This window comes from Schistocerca gregaria, chromosome 10 (genome assembly GCF_023897955.1).
Source record: "Schistocerca gregaria isolate iqSchGreg1 chromosome 10, iqSchGreg1.2, whole genome shotgun sequence".
Classification (NCBI taxonomy): Eukaryota; Metazoa; Arthropoda; class Insecta; order Orthoptera; family Acrididae; genus Schistocerca; species Schistocerca gregaria.
Genome location: NC_064929.1, coordinates 147328431 through 147351030, shown reverse-complemented (window position 1 = coordinate 147351030; position 22600 = coordinate 147328431). Strand labels below are relative to the sequence as shown.

At 45.8% G+C, this 22600-nt stretch overlaps 1 protein-coding gene and 1 pseudogene across 3 annotated transcripts in view; one reads left to right on the top strand and one right to left on the bottom strand.

The window, feature by feature from the left end:
- LOC126293524 (acetylcholine receptor subunit alpha-like) overlaps positions 1–22600 on the top strand; it is a 597900-nt gene that overhangs the window by 234507 nt on the left and 340793 nt on the right. For all 3 annotated transcript variants that reach the window (XM_049986782.1, XM_049986784.1, XM_049986783.1), the window contains exon 2: positions 3901–3945. In XM_049986782.1, coding sequence (XP_049842739.1) covers positions 3901–3945 — 45 coding nt within the window. The remainder of the gene's footprint in view (positions 1–3900; positions 3946–22600) is intronic.
- LOC126293882 (5S ribosomal RNA) lies at positions 19993–20110 on the bottom strand (annotated as a pseudogene).

Genomic DNA, 22600 nt, shown 5'->3' with positions numbered 1-22600 from the left:
TTAATGACACCATCGTTGCGAACCTTCAAGAGTTTCAGCAGCTGTAAGGTCCGCATGACGCTCAGGGCCTAACACGCATCGGGCGTGAATGAGATATGGATAAACACTTTAAGGATTGTACGAGGTTGAGTCAAATGAAAATCTTAAATATTGTGTTAAATATTATTTATTGTGCAGAAGCGGTACAAAGCTGTATCACTTTTCAACATAATCTCCCCTACGCACAATGCAAGTCCTCTAGCGCTTAAAAATGCATAAATCCCTTTAGAAATAAATTCTGTTGGTAGTCCGCGCAACCACTCGTGCACCGCGTGGCGTTCCTCTTCATCAGAACGGAACTTCTTTCTCCCCAGTGCGTCTTTGAGTCGTCCAGATATATGTAAATCACTTGGGGCAAGGTCTGGTGAGTATAGTGGATGAGGAAGGCACTCAAAATCCATGTCTGAGATTGTTGCAACTGTTGTACAGGCAGTGTGGAGCCTTGCTTTGCATGGTGCAAAAGGACACCTGCTGACAGCAATCCACGTCGCTCTGATTTGATTGCAGGCCGCAGATGATTTTTTAGGAGATCTGTGTATGATGCACTGGTGACAGTGGTCACTCTAGGCATGTAATGCTCCAAAATGACGCCTTTTTCGTCCCAAAAGAGAGTCAGTATAACCTTCCCTGCTGATGGTTCTGTTCGAAACATCTTTGGTTTTGGTGATGAGGAATGGCATTTCCGGTTGGTGGAAGTGAACCCAGGTTTCGTCCCCAGTAACGATTCTTGCAAGGAAGCCATCACCTTCTCGTTCAAAGCGCCGAAGAAATTCTTCACAAGCATCAACACGTGGTTCTCCCAATTCAGGAGTCAGCTGCCTTGGCACCCATCTTGCAGACAGTTTGTGAAACTGGAGCACATCATGTACACTGTGGTGAGCTACCCATGACTAATCTGTAAACATGCTGCAATGTCATTCAGTGTAACTCGGTGGTTTTCATTCGCTATGGCTTCGACTGCTGCTATGTTCTGTGGAGTCACAGCTCGTTTGCCTGACCTGGACGAGGAGCATCTCCCACTGAAGTCACCCCATTTGCCAACTTCCTACTCCATTCGTAGACTTTCTGCTGTGACAAACATGCATCGCCGTACTGAACCTTCATTCGTCGATGAATTTAAATAGGTTTCACACCTTCACTACGCAAAAACCGAATAACAGACCGCTGTTCTTCACTAGTGCAAATCGCAAGTGGGGCGGCCATCTTTATACTGCGATGGTTGTGCATCTGCACTGTGCTGCCACCTACAGGCCAATTTGCACGCTGTTTGTAGCACGCTTACCAACTTTCAGGATAAAGGCGCGAAATTTATATTTGTTACTACAAATTTAAGGTTTTCATTTGACTCACCCCCATATAAACACTGAATTAATTACACTGAATCGTAATGCGTAGGACATATCAAACAATAACAGGATTTTCACAAACATAATAAAAGTCTAAAGTCAAAAAGGAAATACACTCCTGGAAATGGAAAAAAGAACACATTGACACCGGTGTGTCAGACCCACCATACTTGCTCCGGACACTGCGAGAGGGCTGTACAAGCAATGATCACACGCACGGCACAGCGGACACACCAGGAACCGCGGCGTTGGCCGTCGAATGGCGCTAGCTGCGCAGCATTTGTGCACCGCCGCCGTCAGTGTCAGCCAGTTTGCCGTGGCATACGAAGCTCCATCGCAGTCTTTAACACTGGTAGCATGCCGCGACAGCGTGGACGTGAACCGTATGTGCAGTTGACGGACTTTGAGCGAGGGCGTATAGTGGGCATGTGGGAGGCCGGGTGGACGTACCGCCGAATTGCTCAACACGTGGGGCGTGAGGTCTCCACAGTACATCGATGTTGTCGCCAGTGGTCGGCGGAAGGTGCATGTGCCCGTCGACCTGGGACCGGACCGCAGCGACGCACGGATGCACGCCAAGACCGTAGGATCCTACGCAGTGCCGTAGGGGACCGCACCGCCACTTCCCAGCAAATTAGGGACACTGTTGCTCCTGGGGTATCGGCGAGGACCATTCGCAACCGTCTCCATGAAGCTGGGCTACGGTCCCGCACACCGTTAGGCCGTCTTTCGCTCACGCCCCAACATCGTGCAGCTCGCCTCCAGTGGTGTCGCGGCAGGCGTGAATGGAGGGACGAATGGAGACGTGTCGTCTTCAGCGATGAGAGTTGCTTCTGCCTTGGTGCCAATGATGGTGGTATGCGTGTTTGGCGCCGTACAGGTGAGCGCCACAATCAGGACTCCATACGACCGAGGCACACAGGGCCAACACCCGGCATCATGGTGTGGGGAGCGATCTTCTACACTGGCCGTACATCTCTGGTGATCGTCGAGGGGACACTGAATAGTGCACGGCACATCCAAATCGTCATCGAACCCATCGTTCTACCATTCCTAGACCGGCAAGGGAACTTGCTGTTCCAACAGGACAATGCACGTCCGCATGTATCCCGTGCCACCTAACGTGCTCTAGAAGGTGTAAGTCAACTACCCTGGCCAGCAAGATCTCCGGATCTGTCCCCCATTGAGCATGTTTGGGACTGGATGAAGCGTCGTCTCACGCGGTCTGCACGTCCAGCACGAACGCTGGTCCAACTGAGGCGCCAGGTGGAAATGGCATGGCAAGCCGTTCCACAGGACTACATCCAGCATCTCTACGATCGTCTCCATGGGAGAATAGCAGCCTGCATTGCTGCGAAAGGTGGATATACACTGTACTAGTGCCGACATTGTGCATGCTCTGTTGCCTGTGCCTATGTGCCTGTGGTTCTGTCAGTGTGATCATGTGATGTATCTGACCTCAGGAATGTGTCAATAAAGTTTCCCCTTCCTGGGACAATGAATTCACGGTGTTCTTATTTCAATTTCCAGGAGTGTAGCTTTCTCGAAAAAAGAATTATTGTTCCTTATTTTCCTTTATATTCTTGAAATCATCACATATGTTCTGCCATACACTTTCTGAAGTAGCCTATGTTCTTGCTCGGCATTCAAGCTATCCCCATACTGAATTTCATTAAAATTGGTTCAGGTGGTTTAGTGGGGGGTTGGGGTTGTGTAGGGTTCAAATGGTTCAAATAGCTCTGAGCACTATGGGACTCAACTGCTGTGGTCATCAGACCCCTAGAACGGAGAAATACTCAAACCTAACTAACCTAAGGACATCACACACATCCATGCCCGAGGCAGGATTCGAACCTGCGACCGTAGCAGTCGCACAGTTCCGGACTGCGCGCCTACAACCGCGAGACCACCGCGGCCGGCGTTGTGTAGGGGAAGAGACCAAACAGCGAGGTCATCGGTCTCGGAAAGGATGAGGAAGGACGTCGGCCGTGCCCTTTCAAAGGAACCATCCCGACATTTGCCTGGAGAGATTTAGGGAAATCACGGTAAACCTAAATCAGGATGGCCGGACGCCTGATTGAACCGTCGTCCTCCCGAATGCGAGTCCAGTGTGTGCTAACCACTGCATCACCTCGCTCGGTAGGTGGTTTAGTCAAGAAGGTAGAACACGCAGAGTTACTTTCGCACTTATAATATATTGATATAAGATTCTTATACTGTAAAATCACGGCATGTCCAATGTCCTTGCGATCCATGGGAAAATAGAACTACACTAGTACGGCCACGACAACTATCCTACTGCCTCCATCACGAAGTTCCCAGACGAACCTGTTACCTACAATGCTTCGGAAGATGTTTTGCAGCAGTACTTCACAGATAACTTAGAGACCAAAATCTGGTATCGGACTATTTTTCGTAGGGACTCGTATCACTTTGTCGAAACACTGCACATGACTTTTTTTACTTTCCTGCCAGGGTGTGCTTCCTTCTAACGCTGCTGTTTTGTTTGTTGCAGAATCTGAAGAACCAGATAATGACGACGAACTTGTGGGTGGAGCAGGTGAGTGTAAACCTTACTCTTTTCCTCTATCATACCTTAGTTTGTCACACTACGTTTACGAACAATGCTATTTCTGCGTAAACATCTTAAAAATACCATGCTTTTTTTGTCAGTTCCTGTGCCTATGGTAACCATTTATCATGCTACTGACAGTGTTGATTGGAACACAGTCTGTAAAATCATGAAGACGACAAGGAAAAAAAAATACGGGGAGCGAAAAGTTATGTTCAAATTCTGTAGAAACCAGACTGCAGTTACGAGACTATAGAGATACGATAAGGCTCTGAGCACTATGGGACTCAACTGCTGTGGTCATCAGTCCCCTAGAACTTAGAACTACTTAAACCTAACCAACCTAAGGACATCACACACATCCATGCCCGAGGCAGGATTCGAACCTGCGACCGTAGCAGTCGCACGGTTCCGGACTGCACGCCTAGAACCGCGAGACCACCGCGGCCGGCCTACGATAAGGAAGCAGTGTATTGGGGAAGGAATGAGACATACTACGCTGATATTCAGTAAAGTAGTAAAGAAAACCAAGAAGAAATTAAGAAAGCTAATTTAATTTTAAGGGAGAAGAAATAAGAAATCTGATGTTTACCTAGGGCACTATAATGGTGCCAGAGTCGGCGAAGGACTTGGGAGAACTGTAAAACTGAATGCATACTATTCTGACAAGAGACCAGCGTCAACAAACACAAACAGAGTTCATAGTATAGTCGAATCAAATGAGGTGATGGTGAGGGAATTATATTAGGAAACAAGACACTAAAAGATGAATTTAACTATTAAGGCATCAGAATAATTGATAGTTGGCAAGGTACGAAACCACGAATCGAAACAGCAGGCAATGCGTTTCTGAAAAAGGAAATTTTGCTAACACATAACGTAAATTTAAGTATCAGAAACTATTTTCTGAACGTATTTGTTTGAAATGTAGCTTTGTACGGAACTGAAACGTGGAAGATGAAAATGTCATACTACAGAATAAAACTGAAAATTAGGTGGTCAGATCGAATACGTAATATGAAGCTGTAGTGAAAAGATATTTGTGGCACAACCTGCCTTATAAAACGGACAGGATGAAAGAATACACCCTGAGGAATCACAGAACTATTTGTTTAGTAATAGATGGAAGTATGGCAGGTAAAAGTTGTAGAGGGACTACAATTCACAGGGTCAAATTTTTGCAGGTTGCGGTAGCTACACATAGATCAGGGGAGGATGCACAGATTTGATTACCGTAGAGGCTTGCATCAAACTAATAATTCAGAATTACGAACATAACAGCAGCAGAGCAACAGTAACATGTTCCCTATTAGACTTTCCATTTATGTTTCGCTGATGAGCAATCTTCTGCTCTCACATTTCAATATTTCACGCTTCCTTAATTTCGTTCTGCAAAAGTTAATGAGAAAATTGAATAGATAGCGACAGAAATGAAAATGGTGAACATAACTTATGCATCCTTGGTTGCGCGTGCATTTTCCCTCCAGCGCGAAGACCGTTTGCAGTACTTATTCGTGAACCTATTTGTACGACTAAACCCGATTCTTTAAGGGGAGGTTTACTATCTTTGGTCCGAAAAAAGCATGTTCATTGAGATTTGTTTTCTCGGGATGTGTTACAGATATCAATGGCAAATTTGGTCAAAATGTTTATTGATATTTCCTCTGCAAACTGGAATTTTTTCTACCGGAAATGTCGAATACCAAAGGCAGAAGTGCTTCGGAACTAAACAAAATTTCGGTGTAGACCTCTACGAGCGGTATGTCACAGGTCAACCGGCTCGTCTGAAATCAAAATTGAGTTGACGTTAGCGAAGTATATAAGATTCCTTAGGAGTTGTACCTCGCTTAAGTTATTTGGATCATAGGAAACAAAATGGCGGCCATTTGAAAAAATACGGTTTTTTTCATCGATTTTTCGACTTCGTCGGCCAAGTAAAAACAGTTATAGTTGATGTATAGGAATAAAAGTGATACGAATCCTAGACAATTTAGTTAGCTTCGTAGAAACAAGAATCATGCCAATCGGTTCAGTAGATTTGAAGTTACCATACAGCGCGATAAAAAGTCATTTCGAGAAAAACGCGTTTGAAGATTTTACAATATGTAAATGCAATATTGTGCAACGTACGTTCAATCTGCTGTTCCGGGTCCATAAACTAGTCCTTCCTTTTCCTCACAGAGGGCGTTCTGCTCGATCTGGGCCATCTTGCGCTGCTCCAGAGCCTCTCGTACGGCCGGTGACAAGCGGTTTTCGACCTCTTCAATCCGGTGGTCGCCCGAGTGCTTGGCGAACTGCGTCGAATAGAGTCCCAGGGTGACGTCCATCATTGTCATGGTCTTCAGAACTGCTGAATACCCTTCGTTGAAGCTGCTCACTGCCAGGAAAGTCTCAATCTCCACAGTCTTCGCACCAGAATGCAAATGCTTGAGGGATAACTTCCAAACATACGCGTTCAAACTTTCATTTGAATTTTGTGTGTTTCCTCCCAAGCACCGGTACAATAACTCGGCCTCTGAAGGGAAAAGCTGGTGCGTGAAAAAGGCCGATTTGAGGCAGGTGCATTTTTGTGGTCAACCGCGAATAACAAACATTTTCCTTTCATATTCGGAAAAACCGTTTCAGGGATGGATTCTAAACACTTTTGTGGATCCAAAAAAGTAATTTAAAAAAAATGATTTTTTGAACCAAAAGATAATAAACCTCCCCTTAAAGAATCGAGCTCCCTTGTATAAAACTGCTGCAAACTTCTGATTACTTTAAAAATGAGTTAATGTAAGAGAGAGAGAGAGTTAAGAAAGGATTTGAAATTATGTTCAAATTAGTTGGAAGTCGCGAAGTGGTCTCCTTAAGAAACGATGGTTCACAATAATTTTGGTAATTTGCCACCCGTTTTAAGCAACAGACGCACCTTGTGTTTATGATGTCACATCCCCTGAGGTATGTACAATACTCGCCATTAAAATTGCTACAGCACGAAGATGACATGCTACAGACGCGAAATTTAACCGACAGGAAGAAGATGCTGCGATCTGCAAACGATTAGCTTTTCAGAGCATTCATACAAGGCTGGCGCAGATGGCGACACCTAAAACAGAGTGGGGATGCATGCATCCTAAACTTCAATGAAGCGGCGTGTCATACTGCACAACAAAGCAAATGCCATGTTAGATGACATGATGCCATGTGTCATGTTATACGACATGACGCCATGTATCACGTTACTTTACTAGACATGATGTATTATACTGCATGACATGGATAATTATACCAAAGGTAAAAGTGCGAGAATATGTCGAGATGCTCTGACTGAAATGTCTTCGAAGCCACCAGGTAAGTCGAAAAGCTAGTTCCCTTCTTTTACATCCCGAACTCTCTCCAGGACATATTCGCCCTTTTTTGTGCTACGGTACGAGCATTTTTCATTCCGGTAAACTAATAATCTATCGCAGAGAGAGAAATGACAGGTCACATAAATAACATATTTTTGGTTTTTGTTGCCAATGGCAAGGTCTAAAAAGTTGATCGCGTTTCCTCCCAGCTGCTCTACTTCATTTGAAATTTACTTACTACTGACAATGTTGCTTGATCAACTTGCTAAAGTTGTTCCTGTATGACCAGCATAAGTTAAACTTCTGCAGCCATCCGCCGGCCGCAGTGGCAGAGCGGCTCTAGACGCTTCAGTCGCAGATTCGATTCCTGCCTCCAGTATGGATGTATGTGATGTCCGTAGGTTATTTAGGTTTTAGTAGTTCTAAGTTCTTGGTGACCGATGACCTCAGATGTTAAGTCCCATAGTGCTCAGAGCCATTTGAACCATTTCTGCACCCTTCCAATGAATACATTCCATATGGCAATTATGCTCTGTAAGATTCGAGAAGACTGTACTCCTCTGTCATGCTACCGATGACCATATTCGCATATCAGGCTCAGCGTTTTTCACCTACTGTGCGAACTCTGGAAGTCATTCGCGTCCACATTTCAAATGAGAAAGTGCTGAGAAGAAGAGGTCTACACAGCTTGCAGAAAGATGTTTCTTAATTAAGACTAAAGCTTGGTTCATCTTCTGTGGATGGCAGATAGAAGAATCCCCCAGTCGGCGGTATTATTGTGATTCTCGCTTGAAAGCACTTCATCTATTTGATGAACGTTGTTACTGAAGACCTTGAGTATTTGGAGAAGCTCATTGAGCATGTTATCAGCGTCTGATGCCATTCTTGCACCATGCACCAACGTAACACATCACAATAAGATGACCGAGGAGACTCACTAAAAGAAACTTGATTACTTGCCGAAAGTCCCTGCGTATCGGGCAAGATAAGCTGATTGCTGAAAAGACAAAATATCAAATAAAACTGGCGTTTATTTGGTAATAAATATGCAACCAGTCGCTTTTTTACCGTTCATTAAAACATGAACATGTTTTCAAGCCACTGCAGGTTCATCTTCAGAAGATTCTTTACAAATCCGAATGTTTTTTTATGTTTTAGGTACTTACAGTGCACTGTCTTGAGATATTCACCTCAAATTGCTTCTTATAATGTGCATTATTACGCTATGTACATAAATAAACACAGTATGTAGCTACACTTGGTTTTTACAGTCGCTACAACGTGCTGACATGAGGAAAGTTTCCAACTGATCTCTCATACGCAAACAGCAGTTGACCGGCGTTGCCTGGTGAAACGTTGTTGTGATGCCTCGTCTAAGGAGAATAAATGCATACCATAACGTTTCCGACTATTATAAAGATCGAATTGCAGGCTATCGCGATTGCAGTTTATCGTATCGCGACATTGCTGCTCGCGTTGGTTGAGATCCAATGACTGTTAGCAGAATATGGAATCGGTAGGTTCAGGAGGGTAATACGGAACACCGTGCTGGATCCCAACGGCCTCGTATCACTAGCAGTCGAGATGAGAGGCATCTTATCCGCACGGCTGTAACGGATCGTGAAGCCACGTCTCGATCCCTGAGTCAACAATGGGGACGTTTGTAAGACAACAACCATCTGCACGAACAGTTCGACGACGTTTGCAGCAGCATGGACTATCAGCTCGGAGAGCATGGCTGCGGTTACCCTTGACGCTGCATAATAGAGAGGTGCACCTGCGATGATGTACTGAACGACGAACCTGGGTGCACGAATGGCTAAACGTCATTTTTTTTTCCGGATAAATCCAGGTTTCGTTTACAGCATCATGATGGTCGCATCCGTGTTTGGCGACACGGCGGTGAACGCACATTAGAAGCGTGTATTCGTCATCGCCATACTGGCGTATGACCCGGCGTGATGATGTGGGGTGCCATTGGTTACACGTCTCGGTGACCTCTTCTTCGCATTGACGGCACTTTGAACAGTGGACGTTACATTTCAGATGTGTTACGACCCGTGGCTCTACCCTTCAATCGACCCCTCCGAAACCCTGCATTTCAGCAGGATCATGCATGCTGCAGGTCCTGTATGGGCCTTTCTGGATACAGAAAATTCGACTGCTGGCCTGGCCAGCTCATTCTCCAGATCTCTCATCAATTGAAAACATCTGGTCAATAGTGGCTGAGCAATTGGCTCGTCACAATACGCCAGTCACTACTCTTGATGAACTGTAGTATCGTGTTGAAGCTGCATGGGCAACTGTACCTGTACACGCCATCCAAACACTGTTTGTCACAAATGTCCAGGCGTATCAAGGCCGTTATTACGGCCAGAGGTCGTTGTTCTGGGTACTGATTTCTTAGGATCTATGCACCCAAACTGCGTGAAAATGTAATCAGATGTCAGTTCTATTTTAATATATTTGTCCAATGAATACCCCTTTATCATCTGCATTTCTTCTTGGTGTAGCAATTTTAATGGCCAGAAGTGTATAGTCACACGGTATTTTTTCAGACAATTTCGATGGTCATGTCATCCAGCGAGCAGCTGCCCGAAATTTGCAGAGTGTCACATACGCAAGTTTATTGTCCCGTATTATGCTGTGGGAAGCGTTCACCTGGGAACCCCTGGGTGCTTGGAAGCAATCAAAACCATCGTGTCTTCTTCAAGCTGCCTGGACGTTGTTACGATCTATCTGCGTAACCACAGGCTTGATGTCTTCCCTGATGCCGGCGACACCTTCCATCACGATAGCTCCCCGTATCGTAAATCCAGAATCGCGCTACAGTGGATGTCTTGGCCATAAAGATCACCTGATCCGCTCCCGATGGAACGCATGCTTGACAATAATTGGTGTCAGCTCTAAACCCGAAAACCAGTTTTCTAGACTTACAGGCGTAGGCATCTGGTGGCATGTACCTCCAGAAACCTATCAAGGACTTGTCGAATCCACGTTGTACTGCGTTCCAAAGGCAGACCAGCACACCAATAAGCAGGCAGACATGTAGTGGTCACTCACCAGTGCGTTTACACGTTCTGGATACACGAGTTCGGATGGCGCGTGCACATTGCTGGACCCTGCGTATCGCCTGTGTAAAAAAATTCATAAACCAATGTGTACAGCTTGGGCGATAAATCCCCGTACACCTAATATCGAATACTGATTGATTTGATTTGTTTTAATGCATGCACTTAATTATGTATTAAGTGTCCAATACACACTCCTGGAAATTGAAATAAGAACACCGTGAATTCATTGTCCCAGGAAGGGGAAACTTTATTGACACATTCCTGGGGTCAGATACATCACATGATCACACTGACACAACCACAGGCACATAGACACAGGCAACAGAGCATGCACAATGTCGGCACTAGTACAGTGTATATCCACCTTTCGCAGCAATGCAGGCTGCTATTCTCCCATGGAGACGATCCTAGAGATGCTGGATGTAGTCCTGTGGAACGGCTTGCCATGCCATTTCCACCTGGCGCCACTGTTGGACCAGCGTTCGTGCTGGACGTGCAGACCGCGTGAGACGACGCTTCATCCAGTCCCAAACATGCTCAATTGGAGACAGATCCGGAGAACTTGCTGGCCAGGGTAGTTGACTTACACCTTATAGAGCACGTTGGGTGGCACGGGATACATGCGGACGTGCATTGTCCTGTTGGAACAGCAAGTTTCTTTGCCGGTCTAGGAATGGTAGAACGAAGGGTTCTATGACGGTTTGGATGTACCGTGCACTATTCAGTGTCCCCTCGACGATCACCAGAAGTGTACGGCCAGTGTAGGAGATCGCTCCCCACACCATGATGCCGGGTGTTGGCCCTGTGTGCCTCGGTCGTATGCAGTCCTGATTGTGGCGCTCACCTGCACGGCGCCAAACACGCATACGACCATCATTGGCACCAAGGCAGAAGCGACTCTCATCGCTGAAGACGACACGTCTCCATTCGTCCCTCCATTCACGCCTGTCGCGACACCACTGGAGGCGGGCTGCACTATGTTGGGGCGTGAGCGGAAGACGGCCTAACGGTGTGCGGGACCGTAGCCCAGCTTCATGGAGACGGTTGCGAATGGTCCTCGCCGATACCCCAGGAGCAACAGTGTCCCTAATTTGCTGGGAAGTGGCGGTGCGGTCCCCTACGGCACTCCGTAGGATCCTACGGTCTTGGCGTGCATCCGTGCGTCGCTGCGGTCCGGTCCTAGGTCGACGGGCACGTGCACCTTCCGCCGACCACTGGCGACAACATCGATGTACTGTGGAGACCTCACGCCCCACGTGTTGAGCAATTCGGCGGTACGTCCACCCGGCCTCCCGCATGCCCACTATACGCCCTCGCTCAAAGTCCGTCAACTGCACATACGGTTCACGTCCACGCTGTCGCGGCATGCTACCAGTGTTAAAGACTTCGATGGAGCTCCGTATGCCACGGCAAACTGGCTGACACTGACAGCGGCGGTGCACAAATGCTGCGCAGCTAGCGCCATTCGACGGCCAACACCGCGGTTCCTGGTGTGTCCGCTGTGCCGTGCGTGTGATCATTGCTTGTACAGCCCTCTCGCAGTGTCCGGAGCAAGATGGTGGGTCTGACACACCGGTGTCAATGTGTTCTTTTTTCCATTTCCAGGAGTGTATTTATATGTTCTCCATCATGCTGCAAACACAATCGGTGTTCTTCTTGACTTATTTTTGAGCCTATCTGGGTGAGTCCTCAAAAGCGTTGCGCAGTTCTTCGTTTGTAGCAAAGCGATGTGCAGATACATGCTCATCAGTGACTCCACGTAACCAGTTGTCAGGTGTGGTAATGCTGATGAATCACATGATCGGTCCAACATTCTGGGAAATGTTTCGTCACGTCCAGTCTCTACACCCAAATGATAACAATAAGGTTTATCGTCTGAGACGTGAAACAGTATCATGAGTCAATGATCGAGGAGTCGCACAAGGATGTTCATCCACCCACCGTAATAATCGTAAGATATGCGCTTCGCACCGTAACTGCAATTCTGTTGTTAAATACGTAAGTATGACAACCATACTGTATACTGAAGCCCAGGTCGTAACAGACAGTGCCGAAAACTGATCACATACAGCAGTTTTGTAGTTCAGCCGGGCTGCTGTTGCACATGGAATCAGAACTGAGAACTAAATTGACGGCATTTTGAGGATTAGACCTAATCAGAGCAAACATCACAGTAAAAGAAAACAATAGTTGAAGCAAGAAGTGGATTTAAATATCTGCGGCATTGACTCAGCACTAAACAGACGATGTTGAAATACACTTTAAAGGTTTAAGCATTTTTCTGGTACAATGCGACGAACATGAAAGTTTAACGTTCGAAAGGAAACTCTACTTAAACTGTTCAGAGTTACAATTGTTTTCTCGTTGCTCAGGACAATCTTGCAGAGTGAGCAGAGTTGGCTCAAAAAACAACACCGTAAGAGGCAAGAAAGTGGAAGTAAACCAAGTTTGCAGCGTTCAGTTGCTGTACAAAATCTAGAACGCGTTACTTCCAGTAGTCTTCCATCTGCACTCAGTCAAAAGAAATTAATATGGTCGACTTTTAGACCACCTTGGGACAGTAATATTTTACTTTTACAAGAGCCTTCTATCAGAAATTATAAATCTGCATTACTTTTTGTTGCAACTAAGCATTAATTAATTGTCTGAAAGCCAACTGCTTAGATTATCAGCTATCCTATTAGCTACATCATTTATGTTACGTTCCACGTCTTTTACAATAACTTTTATCATTTTCAAAGGAGAATTTCTTCTGTCCTTTGTCATGTTTAGAGTCAGGCCACTGATACATATCCATCCCTCGCCAAGCTCAAAATACCCAGCGGCTTGGAAAAAAGAATAGGTGACTCCTGTATATGAGAAGGACTAAAAAAAAAGTTCCCGCAAAATTACAGACCAACATCCTTAACATCGCTCTGCCGCAGAATTCTTGAACATATCCCGTATTCGGGCACAATAAATGTCCCTGATACTGAAAAGCTCCTGCTCACAAATCAGCACCGACTTAAAAAGCATCGCTTGTGCGAAACTCAGTTTGCCGACTTCACTGTCACTAACTCCGAACGTGACATATTTACACCCTATGGGCTCTGATGCTACGTCTTATAATTAAATATCAGTTTTATACAAATCTTTCAAGTGGCGTACTACACACATAAAAAAAGTTTTGCATCACCTCGGTTCCGAGAGTTCCAGAACCTGTACAGAAAATTGGAATAGAGATCAACGTAAACTTCCTTTCCGCCCTTTTTAATTGCTCATGAAAACCACACATTGCATGCTGTACCACAATACAGCGAGACCTTCAGAGGTGGTTGTCCAGATAGCCGTACATACCGATACGTCTAATACCCAGTAGCATGTCCTCTTGCACTGACGGATGCCTGTATTCGTCGTGGCATACTACCCACAAGTGCATCAAGGCACTGTGGGTCCGGATTTCCCCACTCCTCAACGGCGATTCGGCGTAGATCCCTCAGAGTGGTTGATGGGTCACGTTGTCCATAAGCAACCCTTTTCAATCTATACCAATAATGGTGGATGGGGTTCATGTCTGGAGAAAATGCTGGCCACCCTAGTCGAGCGATGACGTTATCCTGAAGGAAGTCATTCACAAGAAGCGCAAGATGGGGGCACGAAATGTCGTCCATGAAGGCCAATGCCTCGACAATATGCTGTCGATATGGTTGCACTATCGGTCGGAGGATGGCATTCACCTATCGTACAGCCGTTACGGCGCCTTCCATGACCACTAGCGGCGTACTTCGGCCCCACATAATGCCACCCCAAAACAGCAGGGAACCTCCACCGTGCTGCACTCGCTGGACAGTGTGCCTAAGGCGTTCAGCCTGACCGGGTTGCCTCCAAACACATTGCGACACTCATCGGTGAAGAGAACGTGATGCCAATCCTGAGAGGTCAGTTCGGCATGTTGTTGGGCCCATCTGTACCGCGCCGTATGATGTCGTTGTTGCAATTATTGACCCCGCTATGGACGTCGGGAGTTATGTTGCGCTTTATGCAGCCTACTGCACACAGTTTGAGCCGTAACACGACGTCCTGTGGGTGCACAAAAAGGCGCTGCTGTCAGGGATTCTCCGAGCCATAATCCATAGGTTAGCGGACGTCCACTTGGGCGGCCTGTGCGAGGCATGTCATCGACAGTTCCTATGTCTCCTTCATCTCCGAACAACATCGCTTTCGTTCACTCCGAGACGCCAGGACACTTCGGTTCACAGAGACTTCCTGTCACAAAAAAACAATGCGGACGTGATCGAACCACGGTATTTACCGTCTAGGCATGGTTGACCTACAGACAACACAAGCCATGTACCTCCTTCCTGGTGGAATGACTGGAACTGATAGGCTGTATGAACCCTCTGTCTGATAGGCGCTGCCCCTGCATGGTTGTTTACATCTTTCGGCGGGTTTAGTGACATCTCTGAACAGTAAAAGGGACAGTGTCTGTGATACAATATCCACAGTCAACGTCTATCTTCAGGAGTTCTGGGAACTGGGATGATGCAAAAATTTTTTTTGGTGGGTGTATATTTTGTTCTATCCAGCGTCCAAGACGTGACACATTTTAAGAAAAATTCTGAAGTTATAAGACAATGCCCTACAGTGGACTGTTACTACTTTTGTATAATGTATTTTAAATGTTGATTGAGTGGATGAGATGTACTAGACAGAATCATCGACTCCCACAGTGAATATAGACAATGTGATTTTACGTCCTACACAGGAGACGATTTTAAAACCATGGTGAAGATTTAATAAAACTGTATTTGGCAACTGGTTGGCTGTTATTTATATTCCTTTGAAGGTCTTGGACGCGCAGTTGCTGAAGTGCACCAACGTTGAAAACTCCCCATCCTTGTTGACGCTATAGAACAGCCTTCTGCTTTCTACTTCCCAGATATTAAATGAACCAGAGCTGTCTACCTAATCCCCCAGTGTTGCATGGTCCATGAAATGAAATTATTTTGTCATCTAAAAGGAAACACCTGTTATCTTCAATATATGTCAGGTACAGATGTTATAACTAACTAGAAAATAAAAAAGTGGCACTATGTTCAACTAAAAGAGTTTCTTTGTAATCTAATCTGAGGAAAGCAGCATATTGGTCGCTGTTTAAAAAAAAGTTGGCGGAAAATGTCTAATCTGTGCCGGCGGTGATGTCCTTGTGGGCACTCGAACACTTTTCGTCACCATCTGTCATGTGAGTTTTGTGTTGGTTTTCCGTTTTCCTGTGCTATTAGCGACAGAAATATTGTTGTCATCTGTAGAGTGTATTTCCAGTGCGGAACCCTGGTTAACTAGGGCCCCAGAAGTCCGTGGCCAGTTACAGGAAAGGCAGTCCTCAAGATTCGCTACTCAGTTAATTAGAGAATCGATCGGGTGAGACGTAAGTTCAGCGAGATACTTAACCTCCGCTCTGATAATACGTTAGCCGGAGATAAATTCCAACTGTGCGGAACGCTTCCCAGAGATAATAATTCACAGATTGCGTCAGAACCAGAGTAAGTTTGCTACTTCATCTAAAGAAGAAAACATTTGCTGCTTGTAGCTTAGGAACGGGTTAATAAGACAAAGTGAGGGAAGCGAGTAAGAATTTGAAATCTCGGGAATAAGAGCGAAGAGTCAAGTTTCTAGGTTTTAGTTTACTCCTGTTTGCACCATTAAGCCGAACTGAGGGCGCGGAAGAGCTTAATTTTGTTTACAGAATGCTCATTACAAAAGTTTATAATGGAAAGAATTAAAGTGTTAATAAAATACGGAAAACTAACTTACGGACTGTGCCACAAGGAAACCTTTCAACTTGGACGTGTGTACTTGCAGTTTACCACTGTGTGTTTTCGAGTTATTCTATAAGCGTCTTGAAAATGATACCTCCTGAATAGAGTTAACCACTGGGTACAGTGCTTAAAAAAGCTATTATGTATTGTTCACCTCAAAAAATCGTTTTCGCTAAAGTGTTCAAGTTTATTCTCTTTTTGATAAACCTGCTGTTTTTGCTTTTCTTAGCTTTGTTATCGTGAATTTTTTAATTTTGTGCCTATGTATGTAATGTCGTTTTTGATCTGTATTTCCTGAGAGCCTCTTCCAGTTTTAAGCAGACGTTAATCTGAAGCCGGCCGAGGTGGCCGAGCGGTTGTAGGCGCTACAGTTTGGGACCGCGTGACAGCTACGGTCGCAGGTTCGAATCCTGCCTCGGGCATGGATGTGTGTGATGTCCTTAGGTTAGGGGACTGATGACCTCAGAAGTTAAGTCCCATAGTGCTCAGAGCAATGTCGTTAATCTGAAATTCTTCACGCTTATTACGTGCTCATAAAATTTCAACAGCTTCTTCCTGCCAAAGGTGGAGACTTTAACACAATGCTAGAATAATTCGAATTGTTTAGACTCCAGTTAACATTCTAATAATCACCATTTACGATCTGCCTAAAGTTTGTCTTAATTATTGGGCTATAATTCCATCGTATTAAATCTCGGATTCTGAATGTTTTAAATACCCTTTTCAGATAGTATAATTTAGATCATTCTTCTTCTTCTTCTTAGCTCCGTTACACTGCTGAACAAAAAAAGGTGAACTGGCTAGAACATAGGATCGGATGTCGGTGACAATACTTACACGCTCACGCTATCAGCGGTTATATACGAGGATTAAAGCTTTAATACTGGCAACTATTTATTTACAGCTCGTACAAAATAGATACGTGTTTCAAAGTTTTACTGACCTTCAAAGTAGTCATCAGCATTGTGTATAACACGTTGCAGCGATGTGGACGTCGTAGGATACTGTTAGCAGTGCCAGTTGTGTTGACAGTTCGAGCGGATCGGTCTATTGCCCGACGAATTTGTAGCAGTTCTGAAGCGAATGCCGTGAAGTGTTTCCTTCAGTTTAGAAATCGAGTTGAACCCACGAGGGCTTAAGTCAGAGGAGCGCAGTAGGTGGTATAGCACTTAGCACCCCCATCAGTCAAACAAATCACCAACAGCTTGCACTGTACGTGCTTGAACACTGTCCGGCAAAATGATGTTTAAGTCCTGAAGAAAGTGTTATCACTTCTAAGCTGGTCGTAGGTTGTACTCTAAAAATGAACAGCATAGATGACACTTTCTGCAGGACCTGACCATCATTTGCAGGATAATGCTTAAGCACGTACAGTGCAAGATGTTATTGTTTTCTTTGACTGATGGGGCTACTAAGTGATATAGCACCTACTGCACTCCCCTGACTTATGCTCTCGTGAGTTCAACTCGATTTCTAAACTGTAGAATACACTTCACGGCATTCGCTTCAGACCTGCTACATATTCGTCGAGCAATAGACCGCGCCGCTCGAACTGTCAACACAACTGGCACTGCTAAGACTATCCTACGACTTCCACATCGCTGGCAACGTGTTATACACAACGCTGATGACTACTCTGAAGGTCAGTAAAACTTCGAAACACGTATCTACACTCCTGGAAATGGAAAAAAGAACACATTGACACCGGTGTGTCAGACCCACCATACTTGCTCCGGACACTGCTAGAGGGCTGTACAAGCAATGATCACAAGCACGGCACAGCGGACACACCAGGAACCGCGGTGTTGGCCGTCGAATGACGCTAGCTGCGCAACATTTGTGCATCGCCGCCGTCAGTGTCAGCCAGTTTGCCGTGGCATACGGAGCTCCATCGCAGTCTTTAGCACTGGTAGCATGCCGCGACAGCGTGGACGTGAACCGTATGTGCAGTTGACGGACTTTGAGCGAGGGCGTATAGTGGACATGCGGGAGGCCGGGTGGACGTACCGCCGAATTGCTCAACACGTGGGGCGTGAGGCCTCCACAGTACATCGATGTTGTCGCCAGTGGTCGGCGGAAGGTGCACGTGCCCGTCGACCTAGGACCGGACCGCAGCGACGCACGGATGCACGCCAAGACCGTAGGATCCTACGGAGTGCCGTAGGGGACCGCACCGCCACTTCCCAGCAAATTAGGGACACTGTTGCTCCTGGGGTATCGGCGAGGACCATTCGCAACCGTCTCCATGAAGCTGGGCTACCGTCCCGCACACCGTTAGGCCGTCTTCCGCTCACGCCCCAACATAGTGCAGCCCGCCTCCAGTGGTGTCGCGAAAGGCGTGAATGGAGGGCCGAATGGAGACGTGTCGTCTTCAGCGATGAGAGTCGCTTCTGCCTTGGTGCCAATGATGGTCGTATGCGTGTTTGGCGCCGTGCAGGTGAGCGCCACAATCAGGACTGCATACGACCGAGGCACACAGGGCCAACACCCGGCATCATGGTGTGGGGAGCGATCTCCTACACTGGCCGTACACCTCTGGTGATCGTCGAGGGGACACTGAATAGTGCACGGTACATCCAAACCGCCATCGAACCCATCGTTCTACCATTCCTAGACCGGCAAGGGAACTTGCTGTTCCAACAGGACAATGCACGTCCGCATGTATCCCGTGCCACCCAACGTGCTCTAGAAGGTGTAAGTCAACTACCCTGGCCAGCAAGATCTCCGGATCTGTCCCCCATTGAGCATGTTTGGGACTGGATGAAGCGTCGTCTCACGCGGTCTGCACGTCCAGCACGAACGCTGGTCCAACTGAGGCGCCAGGTGGAAATGACATGGCAAGCCGTTCCACAGGAATACATCCAGCATCTCTACGATCGTCTCCATGGGAGAATAGCAGCCTGCATTGCTGCGAAAGGTGGATATACACTGTACTAGTGCCGACATTGTGCATGCTCTGTTGCCTGTGTCTATGTGCCTGTGGTTGTGTCAGTGTGATCATGTGATGTATCTGACCCCAGGAATGTGTCAATAAAGTTTCCCCTTCCTGGGACAATGAATTCACGGTGTTCTTATTTCAATTTCCAGGAGTGTATATGGCTGGCTTCCTGCCGCGCAAGATACTTGGCCGAACCAATCGAGCACTATAGCTTTAATTAGGTACAGTCTTTAATTTCAGAGTCTATGTTATGACTGCGAGTCGCTATCTGATTTTAGAAGATTCCAGTCGTAGTGGAGAGCCTGGCGACAGCTCGAAGTCTAGCTCGTACCGTAATCGCACTCTCAAGGAACAAATTCAAGACTGATCACCCTTTGTATAATTACTACCGCGGCAACCTGAACCACTGACTATGCAGCCGGCTCGAATATCGAATAATGAAAGACAGCACCCTTACTCTACACAACGTCGAGATCGAACAATGACACGATTGCACTTCGAATAGACACATCCAAACATTCTAATGACAATGATCACAAACATCAAGCAGTAATTACGAGATACACCGATTTAGATAACAACTCTCGTTATCTAACCTACTGGTCGAATCAAAGCAACAAATCTCTTTAAATACAGTACTATTTATATTATGTCGAGGTAAACGTCACATCCAGCTTGCAAATGTTATCCCACCACTCCTTCTATAGGCCACAAGTGGTACATCGGGACCATCCGACCGCCGTGTCATCCTCAGTTAAGGATGCGGATAGGAGGGGCGTGGGGTCAGCAGACTGCTCTCCCGGTCGTTATGATGGCACTCTTGACCGAAGCAGCTACTATTCGGTCGAGTAGCTCCTCAATTGGCATCACGAGGCTGAGTGCACCCCGAAAAATGGCAACAGCGCATGGCGGCCTCCATGGTCACCCATCCAAGTGCTAACCACGCCCGACAGCGCTTAACTTCGGTGATCTCACGGGAACCGGTGCATCCACTGCGGCAAGGCCGTTGCCATGCAATTGTTTTCCCACACAACGAAATTCTCACAAAGCAGTACATTATCTCTGGAAAAGACTCGTAACTTTTCAAGTACTTACAAAATTCCTATTCCATATATCGTCCTGTTATGACCAGTTTGTATTAAAACGCTTGTACCGATATCTATATGGATTAAAATAGTTCATGCTACCACTAAAACTCTTCCTGCTTAACCCAGCGTCACGTACTCCACCGATTTACCAATCTTTGTTATAGGTATAATCGTTGGCTGTACCGTAATAAATTGCGACTTCAGTTCTGCTTGTATTTAATGAGGACACTTTTTCCATATATGCAACCGCTTTAACTATTTAGAATATCTACCTTCTACATATTTATCGTGAATCGACTCAGTAAATGAACTTTTGATCGGGTAACCTATTAAATACCACCGTATACTTGTGTCCTGCAAAGCGGTATGAAGATCTCTGAATTTCACCCGTTGTTTTTCTCCTAAAATGTTTATACACAGCGCATACCAATTAAATACACGTAGGGTTTATGTTAACCCATGAAAACTGGAATTTATTTTTTCTAGGTATTTCAATACAATTTCATTCCCATAAGTGAGCGAGTGCCATCAAAGAGTACACCCCACAATACGGAAGTTCAGAAATTAAAAAAATAAATAAATAAAATAAAACACCTACGTGCCACCGCCACTTTAAATCTAACCATAAGTGACAATTTAAAACAATCTGAACCTCTTTAGGCGTTGAAAATACGCGACCCGCTAAGTTCCCTACTTGATTTCGGCCACTCGTCACTTTCGATAATGAAGTTTTTGTTTAGCTGCGTGATGCTTGTAAAATGGTTCCTTTATTTTCTCGTCGCTTATCCATTCAACTGCTGGCGCACTCTATCACAATATAGTGAAACTGTTCGTATTTATTCGAACCAATTCTCAGTCCACTGCAAGTTTGTGGTATTTAAACAACAACTACGAACATGTGTTAGAGGCTTTCCCTTCTCTACCCACACACCAACCACTACCAAACCACTTCAACAAAACGGCTAACAACCCAATTACCTCTGGGTGAGCCGCGAACACTAATCGTACAGCACGGACAGGATATCGGCTCCACCGATTCCCACAAACTCGGCACCTACAAATCTACTTCTCTCTCTAACCAGGCTCACGGTGGATTTACCACAGCAAACTTTACGACTGAAACTGCCCACGAGATGACAATCAATTGATAGCTCGTGCACCCAAGTTAGCCAAAACTAGTGTAGCACCAACAATTCAGAAAGTCGCACAGAATCTCTGTATATTCCGTTGATGAGCTTCGGGAGGAAACAACCGTCACAGCCACATATATGAGTAGGGGCCTAACAGACTAAATAGCCACCTGCCGCCGCGAAGTGTACCCAAATTAAAATACCGGCACTACCAATCAAAACTCCTTTCCCTCTCCCAAGCCTTAACCGCCAGCTGCGGTGACTTCAGTACACCACGCAGTGGGTCGCTCTACTATCAGACCTGGATGCACATCGATATATCTACTTGCTGAGAGGTCTACATGAGAACCAACTAACTCATACCATAGGAACCATTTGAAACGAACAAACACGCAGCGCCACGGTTCTCTACGACTGTTTAGCAAAAGTGACAAAAAGCAGATTACAGAGCACCTGACGGCTCAACACAAAAGTTTTGTCTCAAGTACAGATAGTGTTGAGTGTCAGTGGACAAAGTTCAAAACCATCGTACAATATGCGTTATTAGATCAGTATGTGCCAAGCAAGATCGTAAGAGATGGAAAAGAGCCACCGTGGTACAACAGCGGAGTTAGAAAACTGCTGCGGAAGCAAAGGAAACTTCACAGCAAACATAAACAAAGCCAAAGCCTTGCAGACAAACAAAAATTACGCGAAGCGAAATGTAGTGTGAGGAGGGCTCTGCGAGAGGCGTTCAATGAATTCGAAAGTAAAGTTCTATGTACTGACTTGGCAGAAAATCATAAGAAATTTTGGTCCTATGTCAAAGCGGTAGGTGGATCAAAACAAAATGTCCAGACACTCTTGTGACCAAAATGGTACTGAAACAGAGAATGACAGACTAAAGGCCGAAATACTAAATGTCTTCTTCCAAAGCTGTTTCACAGAGGAAGACTGCACTGTAGTTACTTATCTAGATTGTCGCACAGATGGCAAAATGGTAGATATCGAAATAGACGACAGAGGGATAGAGAAACAATTAAAATGGCTGAAAAGAGGAAAGGCCGCTGGACCTGATGGGATACCAGTTCGATATTACACAGAGTACGCGGATGAACCTACCACCTTCTTGCAGCGGTGTACCGTAGGTCTCTAGAATAGCGAAGCGTTCCAAAGGATTGGAAAAGGGCACAGGTCATCCCCGTTTTCAAGAAGGGACGTCGAACAGATATGCAGAACTATAGACCTATATCTCTAACGTCGATCAGTTGTAGAATTTTGGAACACGTATTATGTTCGAGTAT